At 35.1% G+C, this 27,749-nt stretch overlaps 3 protein-coding genes across 3 annotated transcripts in view; 1 reads left to right on the top strand and 2 right to left on the bottom strand.

The window, feature by feature from the left end:
- Positions 1–27,749, top strand: part of LOC126884315 (exportin-2) — a 140,133-nt gene that overhangs the window by 27,363 nt on the left and 85,021 nt on the right. The window lies entirely within an intron of this gene.
- LOC114342832 (uncharacterized) lies at positions 1,749–2,528 on the bottom strand. The gene is made up of 2 exons (XM_028293642.2): positions 2,411–2,528; positions 1,749–2,300 (listed from the first exon to the last, which is right to left on the bottom strand). Exons 1-2 carry the CDS (start codon positions 2,477–2,479, stop codon positions 1,749–1,751), a joined length of 621 nt encoding a protein of 206 aa, XP_028149443.2. The 5' UTR covers positions 2,480–2,528.
- On the bottom strand, positions 20,911–22,248 carry LOC126884325 (ferrochelatase, mitochondrial). Its single transcript, XM_050650266.1, has one exon. The coding sequence runs from the start codon at positions 22,189–22,191 to the stop codon at positions 21,037–21,039; it is 1,155 nt and encodes a 384-aa protein (XP_050506223.1). The 5' UTR covers positions 22,192–22,248; the 3' UTR covers positions 20,911–21,036.

Here is a 27,749-nt window from a genome sequence, read left to right as displayed (position 1 = left end):
TCTTCTGGTTGTTGAACTCGTTGATGACATCCTCTATATTTACTGGTATATCTCGGTGGACGGTTAGTAGTGTTAACATTGTTAATCTTTCTTCCCCAGTAGAATTCCGGAGGTAGTTTTTCAGCCTCTTCAACGTTGAAAATGATCGTTCTACTGAACTTGTTGTAACTGGGATTACGGCGAGAATGGTTAATAAAATTTTAATATTAGGAAACATGTCCCAGTCCATGTTTCTAAGGGTATCTAGCGCACTTTTGGGTAACTTATCTGCTGCAAATGTCTGCCAGTGAGTTTTCCATAGATTGTACTCCGCTTCCAGAATGAAATTGTTTGAACTCCGCAGATCATCTTTGTAAAACTCTAATGCAGGTCTTAGGTCATCATATTGTTTTTTGACAGAGTTAGCGGGCACAAAATTATCAAGCCCTCTTAATATATCCTTGTGACTTAAAAATCTGTCTTTTAGGGATGTCATTATTTCATCTATGTAAGGAATGTATACCGTACGACGATAAAACTCTTCTGGAGTTCGTGATTCGATATTTGACCGAAATCTTTGTGTTCCAACTATCCTCGGAACCATCACAGGAACTTCTAATTTGTTTGCTAATTATTGAGCCATGTTGAAAACTTTTGAAAACTCGTCATCTGTCCTCATGTTAGAAAAAGTTTTTTCCGTCAAGCTGATTTTTTCTAACGCTGCACCTAACTCAAGAGTTTCCTTTTGTAAATATTTGGATGTAGTTAATGTTACAGATAACATTTTTGACATTATAGTCAACGTTATTATAAATTCGAATTTACATAAGCTTGTATGTAGACTAGCAGCTTCGATAGCTGCATCATTTTTATGGTTTTCGATGACAACCTCCAGTGCAGAAATAATGCATTCAAAGCATTCAGCTAAAACAATAACTGCGTCATGCCTTTCCACCCATCTAGTTTCGCAATATCTATGGAGACCACTATTGGCTTTCCCTCTTTCTTCTAACACATCTCTTAGAATCTTAGCTCGCTTTGCTGAAGCTCGAAAAAAAGTGCTAATTTGAGATATTTTGGCGAAACAATTTCGGATGTATGGTGTTTTTGCAGCATCGCTTAAACACAAGTTTAGGCAATGTGATGAACAATGTGTATACATTGCTTTAGGAAAATCTCGTCTTATGATCGACTGAACACCGTTGAATGCCCCTCGCATCGCTGATGCTCCATCATAACCTTGACCACGAACATTTTCCATTCGAAGTCCTAGCCGTATGATTTGTGATTGTAATGCAAAAGCAAGACCAGCTCCGGTTACGTCATCTACTGGAACAAATGTAATAAAGTCTTCTCTCAGATCAATGCACTCAAAATCAACGTAACGAACACAAAGTGAGAATTGTTCTACACGACTTATGTCAGTTGTTTCATCACCTAGCACTGTAAAGAAGGTACATTTTTTTACTCTCGTCAAGATGGCGCTTTCTATCTGTTTCCCCATAAGAGTTATTAACTCATTTTGCACTTTGGGACTGAAATATGATGCATTTCCTGGAGCATGCTGTATGTGTTCAGCTAATATATTGTCACCATGATTAGCTCGGTAGCGTAACAAAGCTCTAAAATTCCCATCATTTATATTAGGTTCTTCAAGTGACAGACGACCTGAATCGCGATGGCCTCGCAATGGTATCTCTTGTCGCCCACACAATACTATGGTTTCGATAATTGATCTTAAAATGTTTCGGTTTCTTTCTATTTCAGTTTTATTTTTTTTTCTGCAATTGTTGAATTACATTTTGCTGTTGTCCATCAAAAACTTTAAAAAATTCATCCTTTGCTATGCTTGAGTGTTGATGGTATTTTGTCCTAGAATGCTTCTGAAAAACTTCAATGGCGTCTTTCCATTTACGGAAAGCTTTTTTTACTAAGTTTTCCGGAGACTCATGATATCCACTACCAACTGCTGATGGACAAAATACTACACATAATTTACAAAATGCACCTTTCAGCTTATCAGAGTAGGCCAACCAAGGAAATCTCTGCAGCCATTTAACTTGGAAAGTGCGTTTCTTTGACCCAATAATTTCAACACAGAACTTGTGGGAAGGCAAAGGTTCCCATACTCTTCGTAATAAAGTTATCTTATCTGCATCACTTATGTTTGATACTCCAACAAAATGCCCAATATCATTTTTTGCAAATACCAATCCTTCAACTTCGACTTGAGTCTTTAAACATCCTTGGAAACTGGAACAGCTGGTGGTAGTGGCCTGAGAAGTAGATGGATTGGAAAAATCATTTGAACATGTTGCAACCTGAAATCAAACAAGAAACAAGTATAAAAAAATTGGAAAACTATCAACAGGCCACAAAAGTATAAAAATTTGAATCCAAAATAATTATTATTATTTGAGTATCTACTTACGTTTATCGATCGAGATTCCCCCTCACTCTCAATATCCAGACGAGGTTTCTTTATAATAAATTTGTCCATTTTAAAAAAATAAAAACTGAGCAAATTGTAAATAGTTTATAACTTTTAGAAATAAAACGTTACTACAATGTCTTTGTGGACTCGTGTCGCGTCAAGAATACTGAATGAAATTTCTTATCTTTTCAACTAACGAGAAGCACATGTGGAAGTGGAAATACTACAATATCGCCAGAAAACTAAATCCGCAGTCCGCACACCGCACCACTGAAATACTGAAAACAGGACGTCCCGTCGGAGCAACGGTTATTAAGCGAATGAATCTGTGGCTGTGGCTAGAAAATAAATCTAGATAGGGCGCTCCTGTTCGGCTCAAGGTCGCTGACCGTCGGCTAGATGAGATGCGTTAGAGAGTTACCCTGAGACAAACCCAAGATTTTAAAATAACTGTAATTTTATGATCTTGTTGCGGTGGGCAGTTGGCTTCTAAGAAGATTAACTATATCTGAGAGAGAGAATGTTTTTTTTCGTTTCTGTATTTTATATCGTGGTGAAAAATAGAATTGGTAATTTCGATGAAGCGCTTGGGGGGGGGGCCCGGCCCCTCTGGGCCCCATCTCTGGATACGCCGCTGGCTACAGGAGTCAGAGTATCGTTGGCTACAATAAGAAGAAGAATTTTAGACTCAGGTTTGAGGAGTCGTCAACCAATAAGAGTTCCTCAGCTACAACCTAGACATGTTTTGGCCTCCAGTGGGCTCAAGAACACATACAGCTCCCCCAACAATTTTGTAATTTCGCGCTTTTTTTAGACGAGACCAGAATCTGTTTTAACTATTTAGAATGGGAAATAAGCCACAATATTATTAAAAAATGATTTTTATTAACGTTTCGACGCCCAAATCGGGTGCCGTTGTCAAAATACAAAATACTGATATATATATAAATAAGACAACGGCACCCGATTTGGGCGTCGAAACGTTAATAAAAATCATTTTTTAATAATATTGTGGCTTATTTCCCATTCTAAATAGTTAAAATTGTAAAAATGCCACAAGAAAATAGCTTCAGAACAACACAGAATCTGTTTAAATAGTGATAACCGGCGAATTCGTGTGTGGCTAGTTGTGAGGCTCTTGTTGGCTCTCGCCACACACAAATTTGCCGGTTATCAATATTTAAACAGATTCTGGTCTCGTCTGAGAAAAGGACAAAATTCCAAAAGAGTTGGGGGAGCTCTATGTATTCTTCAGCCCACTGGAGGCGGTCCAAAACATATCTAGGTCTAGGTTGTAGCTGAGGAACCCTAAGGCCTTTCGCACACACTGCTAATAAAAAGAAACTAAACTAGTTGGTAACAAAAATTATCAACTGGTTATCAACTATGACTCGCACACTACGCTACTGAAAATTAATAAAACGAGTCACTTCTTGACTGTACTTTGTACTGAGTAGCTTTGTTACTAGGCGGTGTTTAATTTTATATATGTTGTCCTGAAGCTATTTTCTTGTGGAATTTTTGTAATTAGCTAGTTTTTGATGGGAAATAAGCCACAATTTTCGGATGCCTTTGTCAAAATACAAAAAATATTAATGAATTAAACAAAAATGTTGTTGCTTAGTAAAAAATTCTTCTAATAATTTATTTAATCTGACTCATTTATATCGGCAATTCAGACATATATTATACATTTTAAAGTAGAAGACTTTATACCGTTCACCGTTGCATGTAGTTGTATTTTTAAAGACAGATCACATGTTATGATTTTTTTGTGACGGATATTTTTGAGTTGGGGTTGATTTCATGTAATCGAATGAATTTCTGTCAGTAAAGTCGTCCCAGGAACGCAACTCATAAATATTGGCAATATCATTTTAAAGTCTTCTACTTTAAAATGTATAATATACGTCTGAATTGCCAATATAAATGAGTCAGATTAAATAAATTATTAGAACAATTTTTTACTAAGCAACAACACTTTTGTTTAATTTATTAATATTTTTTGTATTTTGACAACGACATCCGATTTGGACGTCGAAACGTTAATAAAATCATTTTTTTAGTAAAATTGTGGCTTATTTCCCATCAAAACTAGTGAATTAAATTTATATAGGCACGGATATTTTCCACTTCTTGCACTAATTTTATATTAAACGACTCTTCCGCCAATTTGCGTGTTAAACTTTAATCAAATATCACAAGAGGTTTGAAACTAGTCCCCAAGCGACCTGCATGTCCAGTCCGCTGTCGACTGATCACTCCCACATTATAGACCGGCTGCTAACTAGTAGCACTGTGTGCGGACACTCATTAAAATACATGGCAGTGACTACTAAGTAACTGATTAATAACTAAAGTTACCAACTGGTTTCTTTTTAGTAACTGTGTGTGCAGATGGCCTTATTGGTCGACGACTCCTCAAACCTGAGTCCAAAATTCTTCTTTTTATTGTAGACAACGATACTCTGACACCTGTAGCATGCCTGAATTCTCTCCGGAGTGCTGATACAGACATCGAAGAATTTCTACGGGTGGAAATTCTGATATATCTATTCTATCGATCATTGGTAACTCGGGGTCTACCAGACCGAGCTCTATTCCGTATCGAGTTTGTCTCCAGGAACCTATTTCATATCCGTGAGACATCACTCTGAGAAACACCCATTCTTTCCTCCACGAACCGCTGTGAATGGCCTTCTTCAACTAAATCGATAATTCTTATACGGTCCAACTCAGAAATTAAAGTACGATTCATTTTTAATCACGTTTTCAAAAATTCACCAGAATAAACTTTTCAAATGTTTACACCTTGACAAAACCAGGTCAATTAAATGGGTAATCCAATAAAATAAAAAAAAACAAAAATGGTATATTTTTTATAAAAAAGGCCCCATTAAGTATGTGATAAAGATACGGCCTTATAAAAGCGTAAACATCGTGAATACGAGGGGTGATGCATAACTTTTGAAACTATGTGTATTTCCAAGTAAATATTGCATATTTGTTTCGCTGTGTGAATTAAACTTGACAAAATAAAATCCCTCAATGTTGTACTGTGCGTTTGTGCTCATCGAGAACATCAGGACACATGTTTCCCAAAGATATTCTGATGAGAAAATAGTGGATTGTAGCAATAAGAAGGGATAAATATGTGCTGGCAATAAATGCACGTATCTGCAATAAACATTTTGTTGAAACAGATTACGTATTGCCACTAGATTCGACTGTAAAAAATAGAATACTTCACTATAAAATTCAGATCAAAATTTATTATTGGGACCGTGCAAGTTCGGCAAAGCGACACCTGGTTTCTACGCTCAGCAACTTTCTTCGCATTTTTAATTATATTGGCCAATTATATTAGTCCTGGTTACTGGATAATTGTCAAGGCCATAGTCCAAAAAAATAATAAGAAGACAAAGTAAGATTCAGGTGATGCGATTAAAAAGTAAACAATTGTATGTAGTAAATAAAATTAGTTATTAAAATGCAGTCCTGCAAGCAAAATACACTTAATTTAAATTTACCTTCATATAATAATTGCGTATCATATCAATATTGTGGAGCAATATATAATTTTTCTTCTTCAATGACAGTAGGTATGAAATGTACGTCAATTTGACAATTTGAATTGACAATATGAATTATTTAATAAAGTTGCAATATTTCTCCGCTATTCGCGCACGATCGTTTCTCGTATCCCCTCCAAGTACACACCGCGAATAAACGCACGGATTAAGATATGCAATTTTATATACATTCACACTGTTGCCACATCTACAATCGCTTTTTATGGAGTGAACATATAAAAAAAATTATATTTGAAGTAATAATATAGAATAATGTGAAATACCAATTTTAAATAATTCTCAAGTTCTCAATATATTTTAGTGACTAAAACACAACCTGACCAAACCTAACCTAGCGTCATCGAAAATAATATAAAAAAGTTAATAACTGAACATTTTAGTGACATATTATCTTTAAAATATGCTTTAAAATGACTAAAACATAACCTGATCAAACCTAATCTAATCGAAAATTATATAAACAAGTTAATAACTGAAAATTAAAGTGACCTAATTAGTACCATTCAAATATTCTTTAGTGACTAAAACATAACCTGATCAAACCTAACCTTAAATTTTTCTTATTTCACCTTAGAGTACCTCACACAAACCTTATGGAAATTAGGTCCCAGTGGATTTAGTTCATACTTCCGGAAAATACTCTTTGAAGCATCCTGATAAAAAGTTCTCATGGGCACACCTCGATCGTATGGAGGATTTTCAAGATATAGAGGCACAAACTCGGAAAATTATAAGATTTACCGGGTATTCCAATTCCCTGAGTTACTGGTTATCTGGCAACATGTAGAATTTTGGATTAAATAAAAGTACTTGTAGTGTAGGATTTTTTCCTGGCTATCCAGTGGCGACCTTTAGTTTGACCTTTACCTTCAACGGACGTCATCTTCTAGAGTTTCGAGGGTTTTCAGCATTAAATTGATATAAACAAGATTACTCATGGGTTTTTGGGATCGCTAAACACGAATACGCCGGTACCCCGTCAAAATAGCCCCGTCAAAAAAGCTCCGACAAAATAGCCCCGACATAATATCCCGCACACAAAATAGCTCCGACAAAATAGCCTGCAGACAAAATAGCCGCGGAATCATAGACCGCCGACAAAATAGCCCCGACAAAAAGCTCCCTTCAGAATTCATCATGAAATAATTCCAGGAAACAGTAGCGATCAACAGGTAGCAACAAACGCGTTCCAAGATTGCGGCTCTAATTTTGAATATTTTGTCGAGATATTTGGCACACATATTCGTAATATAATAAAGAATGGCGGTACAGAGCCCAATTTCAGAAATATGTTAGAATGTGGAAATTACTCTACAACTAAATAAAATATTGAAAAAAGGAGCCTGTACCGCCATTAAGAAAGACAAAAAATACACTTTCTTCAAATAAACTTTTTTATCCCATGCCTAGATTTTGTGTAATCTTGGAACTACTAAAAATCGATTTTTTTTTATAACAAGAATCGAACGTCACTGACTTGGCAACATTCCGCGCCTATGTGTATAAAAATTATTGTTTCTGATAGTATAAACGTCACTGTCAGTGTCGAATTACCGACGCACTGTTGCCCCACTTTTGAAAGTTCGCAGAACTTTCGTAATATTCGAGCGCCTTTGTTGCCACCTGTTGATCGCTACTGTATCACCTTAAAAATACATTTTTTCGGAAATGGTGATTAACCTCTATTCAGATGTTTATCTTAACCACATTAAATAAAAATGGTCTTTTCAGATAACTCGAGTCCTGTCTTCCGTGCCTCTTGGAAGTTTGAACATTTAAGTTAAGCGAAAATCAATGTTTATTTATGATATAAACATTTTTTTCTATTTTCGGACAACAGTAAAATGCATTTTAAATTAAATAAATTAAATACATTCTTCCTTTTTGTCAAATAATTTAAATTAAAAATAAGTTTTTGGACACCTTGTATAAATAATTATGTAATTGTTTATAAGAGGCTGTTTTAGCCGGGGCTATTTTAGCCGGGGCTATTTTAGCCGGGGCTGTTTTGACCGGGGCTATTTTGTGTGCGATCTATTTTGTCGGGGCTATTTTGTTTGCGGGCTATTTTGTGTTCGAGCTATTTTGATGGGGCTTTTTTGGCGGGACTGTTTTGACCGGGCTATTTTGACGGGTCACGGAATACGCCATCAGAATTGATCTCCGAAGCACGTGGTGGCCACGGCCACTGCAAGGGACGTCATATTATAGAGCTTCGATGGTTTTCGGCATTTAATTGATGCACATGAATTATTGGAGGGTTTTTTGAGGTCGCTAAACACGAATATGCCACCAGAACCGATTCCCGGAGGCAGACCTATTTCCAAGGTCAATGAAAGGGGCTCGTGGAGTTTCGAGGGTCTTCGGTACTACATTGATGCAAACGGATTACTTATAGGTTTTTGGAGTTGCTGAACACGAATACCCCATCAGAACAGACATCTGAGTACCTGGTACTCGGCACGTCATGCTTTGGAGATTCGAGAGCTTTCGGTACTAGATTAATGTAAACTGATTACTCACAGGTTTTTGGGGCTGCTGAACGTGAATACGCCATCAGATCCGACCCACGGAGCACCTGGTGCCTAAGGCAGGTCTTCTTCTGTAGTTTCGACAGGTTTCGGCATTAAATTGATGCAGATGGGTATTACTCATGGGTTTTTGGGGCTGTTAAACACAAATATGCCATCAGAACAGACATCGGGGTACCTGGTGCCTAAGGCACGTCATCTTCTGGGGTTTCGAGAGTTGTCGGTATTAAATTGATGCAAGCGGATTTCTCTTGTGTTTTTGGGGTTGCTCAACACGAATATGATAAAAGACTCATGGAGTATCTAATGACCGCGATGAATAACACTATCAAAATAGAATATAGTAAATCGATCTTAAAATAAATGAAGGAAAAACATTGTCAGATATAAATTGAGTTTATGTTTATAAATAATTAAAACAATTGAATAGCACAACATAGTTATTTTAATAAAAATCTACAAATAGCAAAACTTTTCACCAATTTGTACGTTTTCTTTGAACAGCAACTCAGAAAATCTCCGAGTACTCGGTGTGTACCAATCCGTTTGCATCAATTTAGTACCGTAAACTCTCGAAACTCCAGAAGATGACTTGCCTTAGGCGATAGGTGCTGCGGTGTCTGTTCTGATGGCGTATTCATATTCAGCAACTCCAAAAAGCCATGAGTAATCTATTTGTATCAATTTAATACCTAAAACTCTCGAAACTCGAGAAGATGAATAACCTTAGGCACCAGGTGCTCCGTGGGTCAGATCTGATGGCGTATTAGCGTTCAGCGACCCCAAAAAGCTATGAGTAATCCGTTTTTATCAACTTAATGCCGAAAACCCTCGAGACTCCAGAAGATGACGTGCCGTAGGCACAATGTGATTCATGGGTCGGATATGCTAGTGTATGCATGTTCAGCAACTCCAAAAACCTAAGAGTAATCCATTTGATTCCTTCGAAACTCCAGAAGATAACCTGTCTTAGGCACCAGCTGCTCCTGTGTCTGTGCTCATGTATTCGTGTTCAGCAACCCCAAAAACCTATAACTAATCCGTTTGCATTAATGTAATACCGAAGACCCTCGAAACTCTAGGAGTCCCTTTCATTGACCTTGGAAACTAGGTGCTCCGGGAGTCGGTTTCTGGTGGCATATTCGTGTTTAGCGACCTCAAAAAACCCTCCAGTAATTCATTTGCATCAATTAAATGCCGAAAACCATCGAAACTCTATAATATGACGTCCCCTTGCAGTGGCCTTGGCCACCACGTGCTCCGTAGGTCAATTCTGATGGCATATTCGTGTTTAGCGATCCCAAAAACCCATGAGTAATCTGTTTATATCAATTTAATGCCGAAAACCCTAAAAACTCTAGAAGATGACGGGTGTTGAAGGTCAAGGTCAAAGTAAAGGTCGCCATTGGATAGCCAGGAAAAAATCCTAGACAACTAGTACTTTTCTTTTATCCAAACTTCTACATGTTGCCAGATAACCAGTAACTCAGGGAATTGGAATACCCAGAAAATGTTATAATTTTCCGAGTTTGTGCCTCTATATCTTGAAAATCCTCGTTACTACCGAGTTGTGCCCATGAGAACTTTTGATCACAATGCTTCAAAGAGTATTTTCCCAAAGTATGAACTAAATCCACTGGGACCTAATTTCCATAAGGTTTGTGCGAGGTACAGCTGGTTCCAAAAAAAACTGATACGACTCTTAAAGCGTATTTTGTAGAAAATTGAGCAGTGTACTTTCTTCTTCTTCTTCTTTTTGTTTTTAGTCTCGCTGCAAGGCAATTACCAGCACGATTTATAGGCGATCTTGATGTAGTCTGACTCTAAGCCATATCAAAATCGCTGACTATGTTCTTGCAAAAAGCTTTTGATGAGGTGTGATATAATGAATATGAGTTTAATTATATTTAATTTATTAAATTTTGAAGGATAAATACTTATTATTTACATACTGTCACTGTCACTACCAAATCTTAAAATTTTGTCAGATAACTTCAACCTCAAAAAATGGCTGTTTGTTTGTTTATTTTATTATTTGTCTGTCATATTAAATATTGTATAATGTCAGACCAATCATACACTGCTCAAAATGATCAAATCTTACTAAGAGTCGTATCAGTTTTTTTTGGAACCAGCTGTACTTTAAGCTCGCCTTTCACGTAGACAAACACCCAAATAATTGTATGTACTTAATTAAATTAACACATTCTATATTTCCATAAGGAATTATAATTTTTTTTTTAAATAAGATAACATTGCAGAATCAACTGCGCTCAACCCATGCTTAAACCAAATTTACACCAAATGCGCAACTGTCATGGTGGCCATATTTTGAGAATATCACATTTTTAAATAAGACAAACACAAAAATTAATGCTGAGCGCACTTAATTGTGAATTTTAAATTGATAAAAAAGTAAGGCAGATCCCACATATCATATTATACACAGTTGTCAGACTCGTGTGGGGAGTGAGTCAATACCAAATAAATACCCTCTGAGCTATAGAAATAAAACATTGAGACGATGATTAATATAGTTAATCATTCGATATGGGCTTCCTTTTTCCAGTAACTCTCGCATTCCTTCTCCTCAATTCGTTTTTCAACGCACAGTCTCCATGATCCGTATATTTCGGCCATAATTTATTATTTATTAAATCGTAATCAAAAACACCATATACAAACTTAACAAATAGTCAAAACGTTGACCTCCAACTACACTAGCGCCGCCAAGCGGGAGCAACGGCGTACATAGGTGCTATTCAAGTGGCGTTGTACTTTATTTTGCTATAATTTTTCACTCTAATGTAATCGAGAATTGAAAATAACAATATAAAAGCAAAAAATAACAATAGTTTTATTAATATTTATGATTTACACGGGATTGTAAGCTATAATACTTACTTATTCAAGTTTAAAGGCCGTATGACACTATACAATTTCTTGTATGATTTCTTATATCGTTTCTGATATGTCAAAAAATGGATATTGTCATACACGGGTGCAAGTTCTTTGTGTGTCGACACAGTTTCTTGTACAAGAAATGCGCCAATTTGTGCGCAAAAAGCAAAAACGTAAAACGATATAAGAAATGATTCAAGAATAGGATATTACCTCCGAATTCTATCCTACTGCATGGATTTTAATGAAATTTTGGACCTAGCCTCGCCTTATTTCCTAATTCAAAGTCTACCCTATGCCGATATGTGCTTTTATCTTGGGGGTGGTGCCCCACCCCTTCTTACGGGTGGAAAATTTTTTGGTTAAAATTACCACGGAATTCGCTAGAGAACCTAATTATAAGCAAAAACTGTTCTATAATTTTTTTTGAAAACTCAATAATTTTTGAGATATTCGTGGATGAAAATTGGCCATATTCATTGAAACATACTACCTTTGCGAACGGTTTTTTGCGAATACCTTAAAAACTATGCATCTAACTAAAAAAACTATTTTCAACATTTTTGTAGGTTATAAAAAAACAAAGAGACACTTGCCTTCATAAATCTTCTAGTTATAATACAAAACGAGATATGGTAGGTGAAATAGTTTGTTTTTTGGTACATTCTCAAATTGGTGTATTCCACTTGAAATAACAGAGAAACGGTCGATTTTAGGTGTATAATGCTACTAATACCTTTTGTAGTGCTTGAAAAGACGTTTAAAATAAGCTATATTAAAGGTCCATTACATTAAAACTAAGCGAGATATGCTGCAAACAAAATTGATAACTAATGTATTTTAAGAAAAAATGAGAAGTCATTTTAACCCCCATCCACCAAAATGTAAATGTATGGTTTTTCTTTTACAATACCTTTTATTATAGTGTTATTTCTATGTTCAAAAAGTTGGACGGGTTTAAAATGAATGCTTTTTGAAAAAAAAAAGATCAAATTATAGAGCGCATTTTTAAATTTTCTTAAAAATCTTCCTTTTTTCCATGTAACCTGAAAATGATAAGAGATACAGTAATGAAAAATAAAAAGGAAATTTTTATCTGAAAAAGCCCTACATTTTTGTGTGATATCTTTTTTTAGTATCTCTTATCTTATTTGAGTATGTAACTCAAATAAGATAAGAGATACTAAAAGTTACATACTCAAATAAGATAAGAGATACTAAAAAAGATACCACACAAAAATGTAGGCCTTTTTCAGATAAAAATTTCCTTTCTATTTTTAATTACTGTATCTCGTTATCATTTTCAAGATACATGGAAAAAAAGGAAAATTTTTAAGAAAATTTACAAATGCGCTCTATAATTTGATCTTATTTTTTTCAAAAACCATTCATTTTAATCCAGCCCAACTTTTTGAACATAGAAATAACACTATAATAAAAAGTATTGTAGAAGGAAAACGATGTATTTAAATTCTGATAAATGATGGGTTAAATATACTTCTCATTTTTTCTTAAAATAATATATTATTCATTAACTTTTTTGCAGAATATCTCGCTTAGTTTGCATGTAATAAACAATTAGTATTGCTCATTTTAAAGGTCTTTTCAAGCACTACAAAAGTTATTACTATCATTATACACCTAAAATCGACAGTTCCTCTGTTATTTCAAGTTGAATACACCGATTTGAGCATGCAGCAAAAAAACAAACTCTTCTTACCTACCATATCCCTCTTTGTATTATAACTAGAAGATTTATGAAGGAACGAATCTCTTTGTTTTTTTATAACCTACAGAAAAATGTTGTATAGTCGGTTCGCTAAACTCAGATGCAAATGGCTAAAGATTTTAGTACGTAACTTTTTGTTTTTTGCCAATTTTGACAAAATTTGCAAAATTACTAAATATTTAGTAATAATTATTTTTTTGGCAATTTTATCAAATTGGCAAAATTACTAGCATAATCACTAGCCAGTTGAGTCTGAGTTTAGCGAACGGACTATATAGTTTTTTTGTTAGATGCATAGTTTTTAAGGTATTCGCAAAAATCCGTCCGAAAAGGTGTCATTTTTCAATGAAAATGGCCAATTTTCAACCACGAATAACTCAAAAAATATTGAGTTTTCAAAAAATAATCATGAAAGAGTTTTTGCTTAAAATTAGGTTATCTAGCCTTTTCCGTGGCTATTTTAACCAAAACATTTTTCTCCCCCGAGAAGGGGTGGGAATCACCTCCAAGATAAAAGCGCACATCGGCATAGGGTAGACTTTGTTTCTTGAGCTATTCCCTACTTACTGTGAAAATGTCAAGTAAATCGATGTAGTAGGATGGAATTCGGAGGCAAATACCCTCATTGACTGCCCTAATACCTTATTTCTTCCTTGTGAGCCACTTTTCGACAAATTGGCTTACCTATTCATATTCTGATTCGCTCGATTCATTTTTGATTCATATAGATTATTGTTGGTTTTTGGAGTCTATTTTATGTATGTATTTTTGATTTACATGAATTAAAAAAGTAAAATGCATTTTGAATGATAAATTACATTATATTTAACAAAGTAAATGAACCGATCCCATTGAATTTGTATTACAATACTTTATTCCTCATACAGATTTTCGCTTTGCGGTCAAGTTTATTGGAACTTATCTAGGTCGTAAACAACTGTCTGTGTCCACTTTACTCTGTCCAGGGCAGATGTCTTCCAATTTACAATGCATGCTCTTTGTAGATCCTCTTTGCCTGCTTCCAGCCACTTTTTCCGCGGTCGACCCCTCCTTTTCTTATTCCCTCACCTCTTAACATACTCTTCGCCCATCGGTCCCCTGACATCCCTTCCACATGTCCCAGCCAGCGAAGTCTTCAAGTTTTATACCCATATGGCTGATTGCTGGCTTCTCAAACAGTTCTTGAACTTCCACATTCGTCTGTCTTCTCCATTTGTTCTCTCCCACTGTTCTTTTACACCACCGAAAATCTTCCTCAGTATGCTCCGTTCCCATCTTTCTATTGAGATAAGACTACTCTTGTTTGCTCAATGCTCCAACCGCTCGCCTTCCCTTTGCAATTCTTTTTTTTTAATTTTTGGAACGTTATCTCCTTTCTCCGTTACAGTCACCCCTAGGTATTCAAATTCTTTCACTTTCTCGAAACAATATTCTTTTCCATCGTTATCTATTCTAATGTTCAAAGCCTGATCTTCCTTGAGTGTATAAATATCTCCCATTTCCATAAATTTTGTTTTGTGTTCGTTAATAGTCGAACTGTACGGCTTAACTTTTATTTGAAAAAGGTTCAATAATCTTAGCAGTTCTCTTTTTGTTCTTGTTATCAATACCATGTCGTCATCATAATATATGCGAGTACCTGCATGGCGAGTACCTGCCATGGCTAGAAGGATTTACATGGTGAGTTTTTAGTGCGGGATCGGTCGATAATTCCATTATGATATAGAATATCGAAAAAAGTTATTTAGAAAAAATGTAGGCAACGATATTCTCTAGGCTTGGAAAATATATCCATTTCTACAGGGTGATCAATAACTGCGTGGTATATCACATATAATTTTTTAAATGGGACACCCTATATATTTTTTCATATTTATATTCCTTTCATATAATATAGGGTTTTGCATTACTATACAGAGTATTTAACAAGTTATGACCATTTTTATTTCGAAATCCCTATGAGATTAACACCATGTATACAGGGTGTTTGGTAAAGAATGGGCCATAGCTTAACCTCAGGTTCCTGAGGTTAAAATAGGCCGATTTAAGCTAACTTACCTTAGTACCAAGTTTATAATAACCGAGATTACAGGGTGTCAAAGTTAAACTTTTTTTTTATTATTGAATATTTTCTGACAGGCATGAGATATCATCACGAAATTTGGTATTTGAGGTTTTTTTGGGACGAGAAAACTAAATTCCCTACCAAAAATTATGTGTTGCCCAGAGGGCGCCACATACGCCTTTCAGCACTCATTTAATACGTTCAATATACAAATATTTGTCAATGATTTCAATTAATCTTAACTTAAAAACTACAGTATATTGTTTATCTTATTATGTAAAAAAATTATTGTTTACGAATTACTTATGTATATACATGGTGTTAATCTCATAGGGATTTCGAAATAAAAATGGTCATAACTTGTTAAATACTCTGTATAGTAATTCAAAACCCTATATTATATGAACAATAATTATGAGAGGAATATAAATATCAAAAAATATATAGGGTGTCCCATTTAAAAAATTATATGTTTGATATACCACGCAGTTATTGATCACCCTGCAGAAATGGACATATTTTCCAAGCCTAGAGAATATCATTGCCTACATTTTTTCTAAATAACTTTTTTCGATATTCTATACTATAATGGAATTATCGACCGATCCCGCACTAAAAACTCACCCTGTATATGGCAATGGAAACCAACAACCTTAAATGCATATCTACTGGCGAACCCACATATTGGCCCACAGACACAAACAATATTCCAGATTTGGTCGATTTCTGTGTGACGAAAGGAATACCACTTAAATCCCAGACAGCACAATCTTGTTTCGATCTTTCATCCGACCACTCTCCTGTCTTGGTCATGATATCCACGAATATCCTCAAAACAGAACCTCGACCATATCTAAGTAGTAAATATACCAATTGGATTAAATTCCGGGCTATCCTTTATTGAGAGACTGGATCTAAACATCCCACTAAAATCTGATGGCGAAATTGACGAAACAGTAGATCAATTAAATAGTATAATTCAGGAAGCTGGCTGACAGTCAACACCTACACAACCAAAAGCAATCATACACAAAGACTTAACCAACGAAATAAAAGAAAAAATCGCGAACGATTTCCAAAGTATGGCAAAGAACCCGCGCACCTCAGGATAAAAATAGATTAAACCAAGCTACAACACGACTAAAAACTTTGTTAAACAACAAAACAACGACATAAAACGATATCTACAAAATCTATCTGCCACGGAAACCTCCAAATACTCGCTATGGAAGGCAACACGAAAGATTAACAGACCACAACTCTCTAATCCGCCTATCCGGGCCAGTAACGGACGATGGGCGAAAAGGAACAACGAAAAGCTACATCCTTTGCCAAATATCTGGAGGAAGTGTTCCAACCACATGCCTAAAATAACAATCCTGATGCAGAAGATAATATTCAATTGTATTTAGAATATCCATACCAACTAGAAGCACCGTTGGAGAAATTCACAGCCAAACAAGTTTTCAACAAAATCCAAACAGATCTGAATCCGAAAAAGTCTCCAGGGTTCGAATTAATCACTGCAAGAATTCTAAAAGAACTTCCCAAGAAAGGAGTGCAATATTTGACACAGATTTTTAACGCAATCTTAAGAAATGGTTACTATCCCCTTTTGTGGAAAGTGGCACAAATCATTTTAATACCCAAATCAGGCAAGCCTGTAGAAGAAGTTAAGTCCTATAGTGATGTCAAAGGTTTTTGAAAAACTCTTACTAGACAGATTACAGCCAATCCTCGTGGAAAAGCAGCTAATCCCAACCACCAGTTTGGATTTAGACAACAACATGCTACCACCGAGCAAATTTACCGAGTCTGCAGTTCCATAAACAAAGCCTTAGAAGAGAAGCAATACTGCTCTGCAGAGCTTCCTACCAGCCAAAACATCATTCCAGCCACATATGCAGATGACACAGCAATCATTGCAGCTCACTCAAATCCGAACATCGCCTCGCAACTGCTCCAGACAAACCTCGATAGAATAAAGATCTGGTTACAAACATGGCGAATTAAAGTAAACGTTCACATTAAAGTAAAAGATACGTGCCCAACCGTCTCATTAAATAATCAAGTACTACAACAAAGGGATGATGTAAAATACCTAGGTATGCACTTTTGGATCGCAGATTAACGTGGACGAAACACATATTCATGAAAAGAAAACAGTTGGGTCTGAAACTCAATAAAATGTACTGGCTGATAGGAAAAAGGTCACAACTGAGTTTGTACAATAAAATTTTAGTATATAAGGCAGTGATAAGCCAATATGGAGCTATGGTATCCAACTGGATAGCTTGGAAGTAAGAAGGGCTAAATCAGATTTAACAATCATTTATAAAATATTAAATGGTCTATATCATTGCCCAACTATCTTACAAGCTATAAGCCTCAATACTGTCCAAAGACGGGTTTCCCCAATTTTTCGCATACCTTATCATAATACGAACTATTGCTTGTACTCCCCATTGTCACGCACCTTGCGTCTAATTAATCATAATCAAAACAGTCTTGATCCATTTGTGGACAGTCGTGTATTTAAAAGAAGCATACATAATTCAGTAACTGAAGTAAAGCACTAAGTTCCTATAATTTATTAATTATTTATTATTGTTACTAATTTAATTTTGTTGGTTTTTATTGTTGTCATTGTTGTCATTTTTATTATCTTTTGTTATTTGTTATTTTAGGTTAAAATTGGTTATCTTTACTGTTTACCATAATATTTCATTTTTTTTTATACATTTTTTGTAAATTGGCTCTGCCGTTTATTGAATAAATAAATAAATAAACTTTGGGGATCTTTGAGATCCAATATCGACATCCGGGAGAGATTCCAATCGAAGACCTTCCGCATTATGACAAATGCACCATGGTACATGCCCAACGAATACATCAATCGTGATCTTCAAATGAAGACGGTCAAAGAAGAAATTGCCAGTTACGCCCAAAAATACGATATCCGACTACAAAACCACCCCAACAGGCTAGAGAAGAACCTAATGCAAACAGAAGGCAAAAGCACCAGACTCCAAATTATGAATACTAAAATTATGATTTCATAGGTTATTGTCACTGGACAGTCTCCTGCAAGTCTCTTTTAGAGAGATAGAGAGAGAGACATACTTTATTGATACAATGTACCAAAAGGTCATCGACAGTCTCTTTTAATTTTTAAACAATTTACTTATTGTAATCATTATTACAGATTGTAAATAAATGGGATGTTAAAAGAGTTATAAAGTTTGGCTGAAAGACTTCGGTCGATGGCCTTTTGGTACATTGTATCAATAAAGTCTCTCTCTCTGGGATGTTAAATAAAAAAGTTTCAACAAAAAATATTAAGAGGTGCTTGAACCATGGGCTAAAATCATTTTAGAATATTTGTAATAAAACACTCTGTATCTCGGTAACGAGGAATATTTTATTTAAGTGTTTTGGGTTAAATCTTCGTATTTTGTGCTAAGTTTTCTCCAGTTACAATATGGACAATTGTTAATGATGCATATTTATAATTTTATTGATTAACAGGCTGATAATAATGCCTCTATTGTTTTTGCAATTTATAGACCATTTCAGGTTATGTGACTTTGACAGCGTCGCTGAGGGGAAAACATTATGTTTTCAGTGTTTTTTGCTTCTTTCTCGTTTTATTATAAAAAATCTGTGGTTTTAACTGCAAAAATGTCAAATATTTGATATTATGAAACCCCCACGGGGGATGTTTTTATCTGCGAAAATGTTAACCTGGAAGCATTATTTTCAGACCCTACTTGGAACACAAGTAGACGTGGAAGATGAAATGGGTACAAACTATGTAGAAGAGAATGGAGTAGAGGATGGAGTAGAAGCTCCAACCATAGAGGAAGTTCTCGAAGCTATTAAGGCCCAGAAAAACAATAAAGCTCCGGAAGTTAATGAAATACCAACAGAACTGTATAAAGTAGGTGGCGACCACCTAGAAAGTCACATCCACGGGCTCATCAAAGACATAAGGGAAGAAGAAACGACTGGAAGAAAAGTATAGTATGCTCGATCTATAAAAAGGCGACAAACTACAGTGCAAAAACTACGGTGGAATTTTCCTACTATGTACAGCATATAAATTCCTCACGTATACATATACTATATATTATAAACCAGCGGCTCCAACCACTAGCAGAAAATATTATTGGAGATTATCAGACAGGCTTCCGATGGGGAAGATCGACACTGGATCAAATATTTATAGTCAAGCAGATCTTGAGCAAATCATGGGAACACGACATTGATGTTCACAACGTGTTTGTAGACTTCAAACAGGCATATGACTCAGTCAAAAGGACCAAACTATGCTATATATTGGCTAAATTGGAGATACCACACAAGCTAATTAGACTCATGAAAGCCACAATGGATGAAACTCGGGCATGTGTACAAATATGCAAGTATGCGGTTAGGCAAATGCAAACTGGACGAGGAAACCTACTGACCACCTGAAAGGTTCAACTGGACGCTTTTGCTGATGATATTAATATTATGAGTAGAACATCAGCAGGAGCACAGGAAACATACGCAAACAAAAAGCCTAGGTCTGGAAATTGATACAGACGAGAAGAACTATAGTCCCACAAAACATTATACATGAAGATGACATTGAAACGGTTGGAAAGTTTACATACCTGGGAGTAGAAATATATGCCAATGGATCAGAAGATGGAGAAATATGGATGAGAATAACGGCCAACAGAGCTTATTTTGTCCACTCCCATATATTTCGGTCTATAAGTGTCCACCGAAATACAAAGATAAGAATCTATAAAACCTTAATTCGACCAATAGTCACCTACGGCAGGGAAGCATGGGTTCTGAAAGAAACATCCAAAAACAAACTCGACACATTAGAAAGGAAAGTACCGAGGAGAATACTAGGACCTGTGAGGGAAAACGGAATCTTCAGAAGTCGACATAACAATGAGCTTTATCAACTTTATAAGGAAACACCCCTGTCAGACTTCATTAGAATAGAAAGACTGCAATGGGCCGGACATGGGATACGAATCAGAGAGGATAGACTACCAAAAAGGGCACTGAATGCTAGAATGCATGGAAAGAGACCAGTTGGAAAGCCAAGAAAGTGCTGGGAAGACACAGTAAACAGCGACGTTCAGGCCCTTTTAGGAGTCAGAGTATGGAGAAGAGCATCCATAGACAAAAAAAAGGGTGGAGGCAAAAAATAAAGGAGGCCAAGGCTCAATTTGGGCTGTAGTGCCGTAGAAGAAGACATGGGATGTAAAAATCCTGCATAATCAGAAAATGGGTATTTTTGGCCCACAACTCTCGTCATTCTTTTGACAGTGCATTTAAAACATGTCGACCTGGCTGATATTCAAAAAAACTCACTTTATCTCTTTCCCCTCTACTGGAACACTTTACTACTGAACAAAACGCTGGCAATTTAATGATTATTCTTAAATTAAACAATGGTTTTTTGCACTAAACATATTTTGTTTACAAATGATGTTTACTCCTTAGCTGTTGTCAAATGACGTTGCCCTGGAATCTATTTGTTACTGTTCAAATCTTCCGAAAAATATAGTTTGAAACAAAATATTCTTAAATATTTTTTAACATTATTACTATTGTTAAGGATAATAAATAAAATTAGGTGTAGGTAAATATGTTAGGTATACAATAAAAAAAAAAGATTTTTTGATATATTTAATAAGAGAAACCAAAATCACCTACAATTGAAATGTATTGATTTCAATTTTTAAATAGCAATAAAGAAGCAGGTGCAATATAATAGAAAATACAAAAAAAAACTTTTAGAAAGAGCATACCCTAGAATACCACTGCTTACTTACAGCACAGTTTTTATTTACACAATGGGGACACCTATTTAAAAATTTATTTGAAACTGGAATTTTTCTTTTTATATGGGTTGTAACTAAATCACAGAGAGCTTCTATAAACAAAGGATGATCATTTGGAGCTGGTACTCTTCGAATTATTTCTACATTTAACTCCTTAGCTAAATCTTTACAATACTCGATATCTAATTCATGAAGAGTTTCGATGTGTTCATTAACAAATGCAATGGGAACTACAACAAAAGTTTTCTTTCCTTGTTTTACATATCCTTTGATAGCTTCATCAGTCATTGGTCCCAGCCAAGGCAATGGACCCACTTTGGATTGCCATACTAACTGGTAACGGTGAGAGAAGTTTAATTCATTCATTACTTGGTGTACAGTAGCACCCACTTCTGAAGGGTAAGGGTCTCCACGATTTACTGCCTTCAAGGGCAAAGAATGTGCAGAAAATAAAATAATTGCTTCATTTCTTTTAGCTTCAGGAATTTGTTGTAATTCTTTCTTAATATTATCCGCAAAACATTTAGCTAATAGGGAATTTATAGGCCACCGATCAATAACTGACATTGTCATGCCCTTTGGGAGACCCCTATTCTTGAAATATCTATAAATTTCATTAAAACTAGAACCAGATGTAGCACAGCTGTATTGGGGATATTGTGAAAATATGATTGCATGTTCTACACCGTCCCTTTCAAGTTCCTCAAAGGCATCTTTTGTAAATGGCGGGACATATCTAAAGGCAACATAGGGCTTATGAGGAGCAGAATCGGGGCACTGTTGATCGAGTTTATCACATAAAAGTTTACCCTGTAGTTTTGTCCACTTTAGAATAGGTGACCCACCACCAATCTCTTGATACTTCTTTTGAACTTCTGGAGTTCTTCGCTTAGCTATCCAAGGTCCCAAATAGTCTTGAGCTATTGGTAATTGTATCATATCTCTATCAGTCATTATTCTGTGTAAATAATCATGAACTTGGTTTATAGTTTCAGGACCTCCCATATTAACCAAAACAATACCAGTCTTTGGATTTGATACATTGGTAGAATATTTTTTGACTACCAATGAGTTTTGCCTTAATATTAATACAGAACGGGAAAGCATTGTGGAATTTTTAAAAAAATTATTACCAAATCATTATAATTTTAATAATTGACAATAATGACAGATGACAGCTGACAAAATTCGTCATCTTTTCCTATTATTATACATGCCTCTTCTATTTGTGCATACACAGCCAAGTGTAACGAGTTCATTTATTGAATATTAATTTCCGCTGTGGCTAGGTACACGCTAACGTGTACGCAAGTAAAAAAGTTAGGTACACGCTTAAACGTCATCAAGTCAATGACGTCATTATTTAGCGTGTACTTATGACTGGGTTTTTGGTACACGCTAATTTGAGCCGCGTATATGCTGTGGTATTAAGTATCTGTAAGTATCGCGAGTGTCGGAGTGTGGTTAGAATTTGTCTAATCGCGTTATTTTTACACTTTAATATTGATTTGTAAAGAGTTTTTTTTATTAAGGTTGATATGAACCCTCAATTAATTTGTTTCTGATCCTAGAGATGGCACTACTGTAGCATGTAACTGTGGTAACATTTTCAACTTAATTGTAGATTTCTACATGATGACTCAGTAATAATGTAGAAACCTGGGCCCGGATTACGTACACTCGATACGCATCGTATCCGCCATGTTTTACCATAGCGCCTTATGGGAAAACATGGCGGATACGATTCGTATCGAGTGTTCGTAATCCCTATGCTGAACACTTTTTTATCCTTACACCCATTGGCTCACTTGGCTTTGTTGCCAAATTGTTTAGACAGTCCTATAAGGTTTGTTCCAACATGAACTTTTGGACGGTCCAGAAACCGTCACGAAACTACTTGTACCGTTTATTGTGCGCATGTTCGTAATTGTATCGCCCAGTTATCGTCCCATGACGGTAATTTGGAAACCGATGTTGGAACGGTTACCTGATTGATAACTGATTTATCTATCAAATGTATATTGTTGTTGGTATATCCAATGATAAAAGCTAAAGACGTATGCCGTAGATATATTAATATTATGTGACACATGACAAAAGCTCAAAACAAATGACAATCAATGAAAAACCCTATTTCCCGATTACTGAAATGATCATCATGAAACCGCCACTAAAAGATCACAATTCTTGTTGGAACAGTGGGAAGGACGATCCGATGACGATCATATTTTTGTTGGAACGGATTTTGTTTACTGCGCAGGAGTGTTACCGTTTCGCGACGGTTCTCGGTCGTGTTGTAACAAACCTTTTATCAAGGCCTAATAACAATGTAGTGTTAGCAAGAAACCTTTAGTCCATGATGTGAGGCCGCTCCCGTCTTAAAAAATATGATTCGGTTTCTCTGCGGATTCCTATTCAAAAATGTTTTAATGAAATATGAAGAGTTCAAGGCGAACTTTTTGGCGAGAAATTGTTTAAACAATTTTTTTTAAAGAAATTCAAAAGATTATCCTTTTTTGCTAAGGAAAATATTTTTTTAGGTTTTTTGGCCATACTAAACAAGAAAGGTATTGTGTCAATTTTCTCAAAAGTTGATAGTTTTCGAGTTAGGGGCAATTTAAAATCTGAAAAATGCAATAATACGCATTTTCGAAGCTTAAAAACTCAGATTTATTATATCTGAATATATCTATAATAAAATTCTGAAGAGTAGTCGGTTCTATCTTCAATTTAGACCGTTCTTTTTAAAATGTTATGCGTCCATCCAATTTTAATGCCGGTGCGGCTATTTCAACAATCTTCTATTTTGCACCGGAAAATATTTTTTAAGGTTTTTCGGGTAATACTAAATAAAAAAAGTTTCTTTTCATTGTTCTGACAAGTTAACAGTTTTTGAGTTATAAGCTATTTAAAATCTGAAAAATGAGAACATACGCATATTATAGCGCGAACATACGATTGAGTTACACTAAATACCAATTAACTTCTCATTAGCGGAAGTTACAGTTGATTCATAGACGTAATATATATTAACACTGTTATATTTATAATATTGTTAATATAAAAATTAAGTCTACCACTTCAGTTGGATGAGTTAAGATAAATTCAGCGATTCTGCAATTTTCGTAACAAGATACAACTGCACACATCTCGCGCGAAGAGCAATCACACAAGTGGTTTCGATGTAATCCCTTGCAAAACTGATGCAATTCAGCGACTTTTAAATCGCAGCGGAGCCACCCTCTAGCTAGATTTTCTGCGACAGCGATTTTTTTGTCGCCGCGACTACAAATTGCAAGTGGAGTGCTAGCCATAGTGCGAGGGGTGGCAGGTTGCGGCCTAAGAGTCGAGTGGGCATAATTGATAATTAAAAAACAACGATTTACATTGAAATAAGCCCCAATTAATCATCCAACTCTTAAAATTGAACGTCTAAACTTCAAGTTAGGTACTTGGCAACCTCAAAAATAATAATTTACATAGGAATTTCCAAGCCTCGAATATGTGTATCCTCGCAATTTTCAGATTTTAAATCCTTCGATTTAGTAACTCGAAGACTCAGAAAAATCAGAAGAGATCTTTTTTGTTTAGAAAGAGCCAAAAAACCCTAAAGAATGTTTTCCAGGGCAAAACAGGAGATTGTTGAAATAGAGCCTGCCGCATTGGCAATAAAATCGGATGGATGCGCATTATTAACAATTAAAAAACAACGGTCTAAATTGAAGTTATACCCGATTACTGCTCAGTTTTTCAAAAATGAACGTTTAAATTTAAATTTAAGGAATTGCCAACTTTGAATATAATAATTTCAATATAAGTTTTAGCCTCGAAAACGTGTATTTACGCATTTTCAGATTTTAATTCACCTTAACTCGAAAACTATATATGTACTTTTGAGAAAAATGACAAGCTATCTTTCTTGTTTAGAATTAGAATGGCCCAAAAAACATAAAAAAATATTTTCCTGGACAAAAAATGGTGATCTTGTGAATTTGTTTAAAAACATTGTTTAAACAATTTCTGCCCAAAAATTTCGCCGGCACTCCTCTGATTTGTTTAAAGGGGACATTTTTGAATAGGAATCCGCAAAGAAACCAAATCAGAATTTTTTTCAGACGGGAGCGGCCTCACAACGTGGACTAATTACATGTTTCTGTAAATATTCGTTAGTCATCACATTCATATTATCTTACACTGAAAGACGGTAATAAAATTTTACGACCTCTTTCATGACAAAAATTGCTGTGCTGTGTATTTAAAAATTTATTATAACAAATCAATGTTCGATAGAAAAAGAATAGAAGAAAAGAACAGGATTTTGATTTTAAATCAGTATATCACTCTTTATATCATCAAGATCAAGTGTATTGGGACCGTGCAAGTTCGGCAAAGCGACCTCTATTTCTACGCTCTGTACTTTTATTCGCACTTTTAATTATATTGGCCAATTATATTAGTCCTGGTTGCTGGATAATTGTCAAGGCCATAGTCCAAAAAAAATAATAAGAAGAAAAAATAAGATTCAGGTTATGCTATCAAAACGTAAACAATTGTATGTAGTAAATAAAATTAGTTATTAAAACGCAGTACTGCAAGCAAAATACAAGTAATTAAATTTACCTTTATATAATAATTGCATATCATATCAATATTGTGGAGCAATATATAATTTTTCTGCTTCAATGACAGAAGGTATGAAATATACGTCAATTTGACAATTTCAATTGACAATATGAATTATTTAAGATAGTTGCAATATTTCTCCGCGACTCGCGCACGGTCGTTTCTCGTTTCCCTTCCAAGTACTTGCACATCGCGAATAGGAATAGGTAGGTGGTTAAAGAATTGTATACCTACCTGTATAATATGCATAATGCTTCAGAAGTCTTCTTCTTCTTTTTGTATAGACATGACTGTCTGTTTTTTCAATGTGCCTCTAGTGAGTTGTCGTTCCATCGTTTTCGTGGTCTTCCCACTGATCGTCTTAGTATTGGGGAACCGTCTCTCGCTGTCCTGCCTGACTACCCTATTTGTTGTCATTCGGCGTATGTGGTCATTCCATTCTATTCTTCTGTTTCTTACCCAGTTATTAATGTTATCCACCTTGCATGGTTATAACCATGCATTTTGTCTTTTTTGAGGAAATTAACATGTTAAATTTTCTGGCGATTATGTTGAATTGCTGCAGCATACGTTGTAAATCATTTTCACTTTGAGAGATTAGTATTGCATCGTCCGTATAGCAGATTATTTTAAGTTGTTTTTCTCCCATTTGGTATCCTTTTTTAGTTCTTAATTTTTTATTATTTCGTCCATGATCAGGTTGAACAATAAAGGACTCAAGGAATCCCCTGTCTTATCCCATTGCCGGCTTCAATTGGGTCAGTTAGTTCATCTTCCACTTTTACTTTTATTGTGTTATTCTGGTAGATGTTTTCTATCGTTTTAATTATTCCCAGATAACAAGTGGATAACGTCCTGTAATGTGACCCTGTCAAATGCTTTCTTAAGGTCCACGAAACATAAATATGCCGGTTTGTTGTATTCCAACGATTTCTCTTGAAATTGCCTCATTATAAATATAGCGTCAGTGCATGACCTTCCCAACCTAAAACCTTGTTGTTCTTCTGATAATGTTATAATTTCATTCAATTTGTTTGTATCACTTTTGTTGTTAATTTTAATGTTATATTTAATAAGTTAATCCCTCTATAATTCTCCGGGTCTGATTTGTCTCCTTTTTTGAAAAGAGGTATTAGGATGCTTGATCTCCATTCTTGTGGTATTCTTGTGCTTCAGAAGTCAAACGGTGTCAGTCATATTTCATCTGCCCGGACAAATTTTTTTTCGGTTTTTCATCATTCTGAACAAAAAAGGTTTGTTGTAATTTTTCTCTAAAATGAATCATTTTCAACTTATAAACAATTTAAAACAGAAAAAAAAAACGAAAAATGACGATTTTTAAGCCTCAAAAACACACAATTATTTTTTAATTCAGCTAGTTCCTAAATTTAAGTTAAAACCTTGTTCTATCAGTTTCTGATACTTCAGTAGTTTGGGCTTATTTGATTTTAAAACATTGTTTTTAGTAGTTGAGGCCCTTAGCACAACCTAAAAAATGGATTTATACAAGACTGTTTAATAAATTAGAACCACTGTTTCTATGGGCGATCTCTTGAACATTATTATGCGGTATCTTATGAAAGTGGTTATGCACACCATATTTTGTTGAATTTAAAATCAAAATTCTATTATTTTTAGTTCTTAAAAGGTTTACATTTTTACACAAGCAATTTTTATCGGCAGGCCAGACGGAAGTCGTAAAATTTAATTACATCTCTCAGTATGAGATAAAATAAATGCGACGAGTAACAACTGGAATGTTTAAAAGATTAGAGAGAAACATCACCAGAAACATAATATTATGTCATGTTTATTGGAAATACTCGAGATCATGTAAGATATACCTACTTTATAGCACGTGCAAATCCTCTCCTATCGCCTAATTTCCTATGAAGTTAAATGGTGAATGTTTTTAGGGTCCATTTATTTTTTCGGGTATGCGTATGAGGTTCACGAGGTTTTGAAACATGACTACTAGATGTTGTGGAAATAATTCGAATCGTACTACAATGGTACTACTTTTCGCGGAAGAAATCTGAAAG

Source organism: Diabrotica virgifera, chromosome 5 (genome assembly GCF_917563875.1).
Source record: "Diabrotica virgifera virgifera chromosome 5, PGI_DIABVI_V3a".
Classification (NCBI taxonomy): domain Eukaryota; kingdom Metazoa; phylum Arthropoda; class Insecta; order Coleoptera; family Chrysomelidae; genus Diabrotica; species Diabrotica virgifera.
The sequence above is the reverse complement of the archived record's forward strand: the minus strand, read 5'-3'. Positions and strand labels throughout refer to the sequence as shown.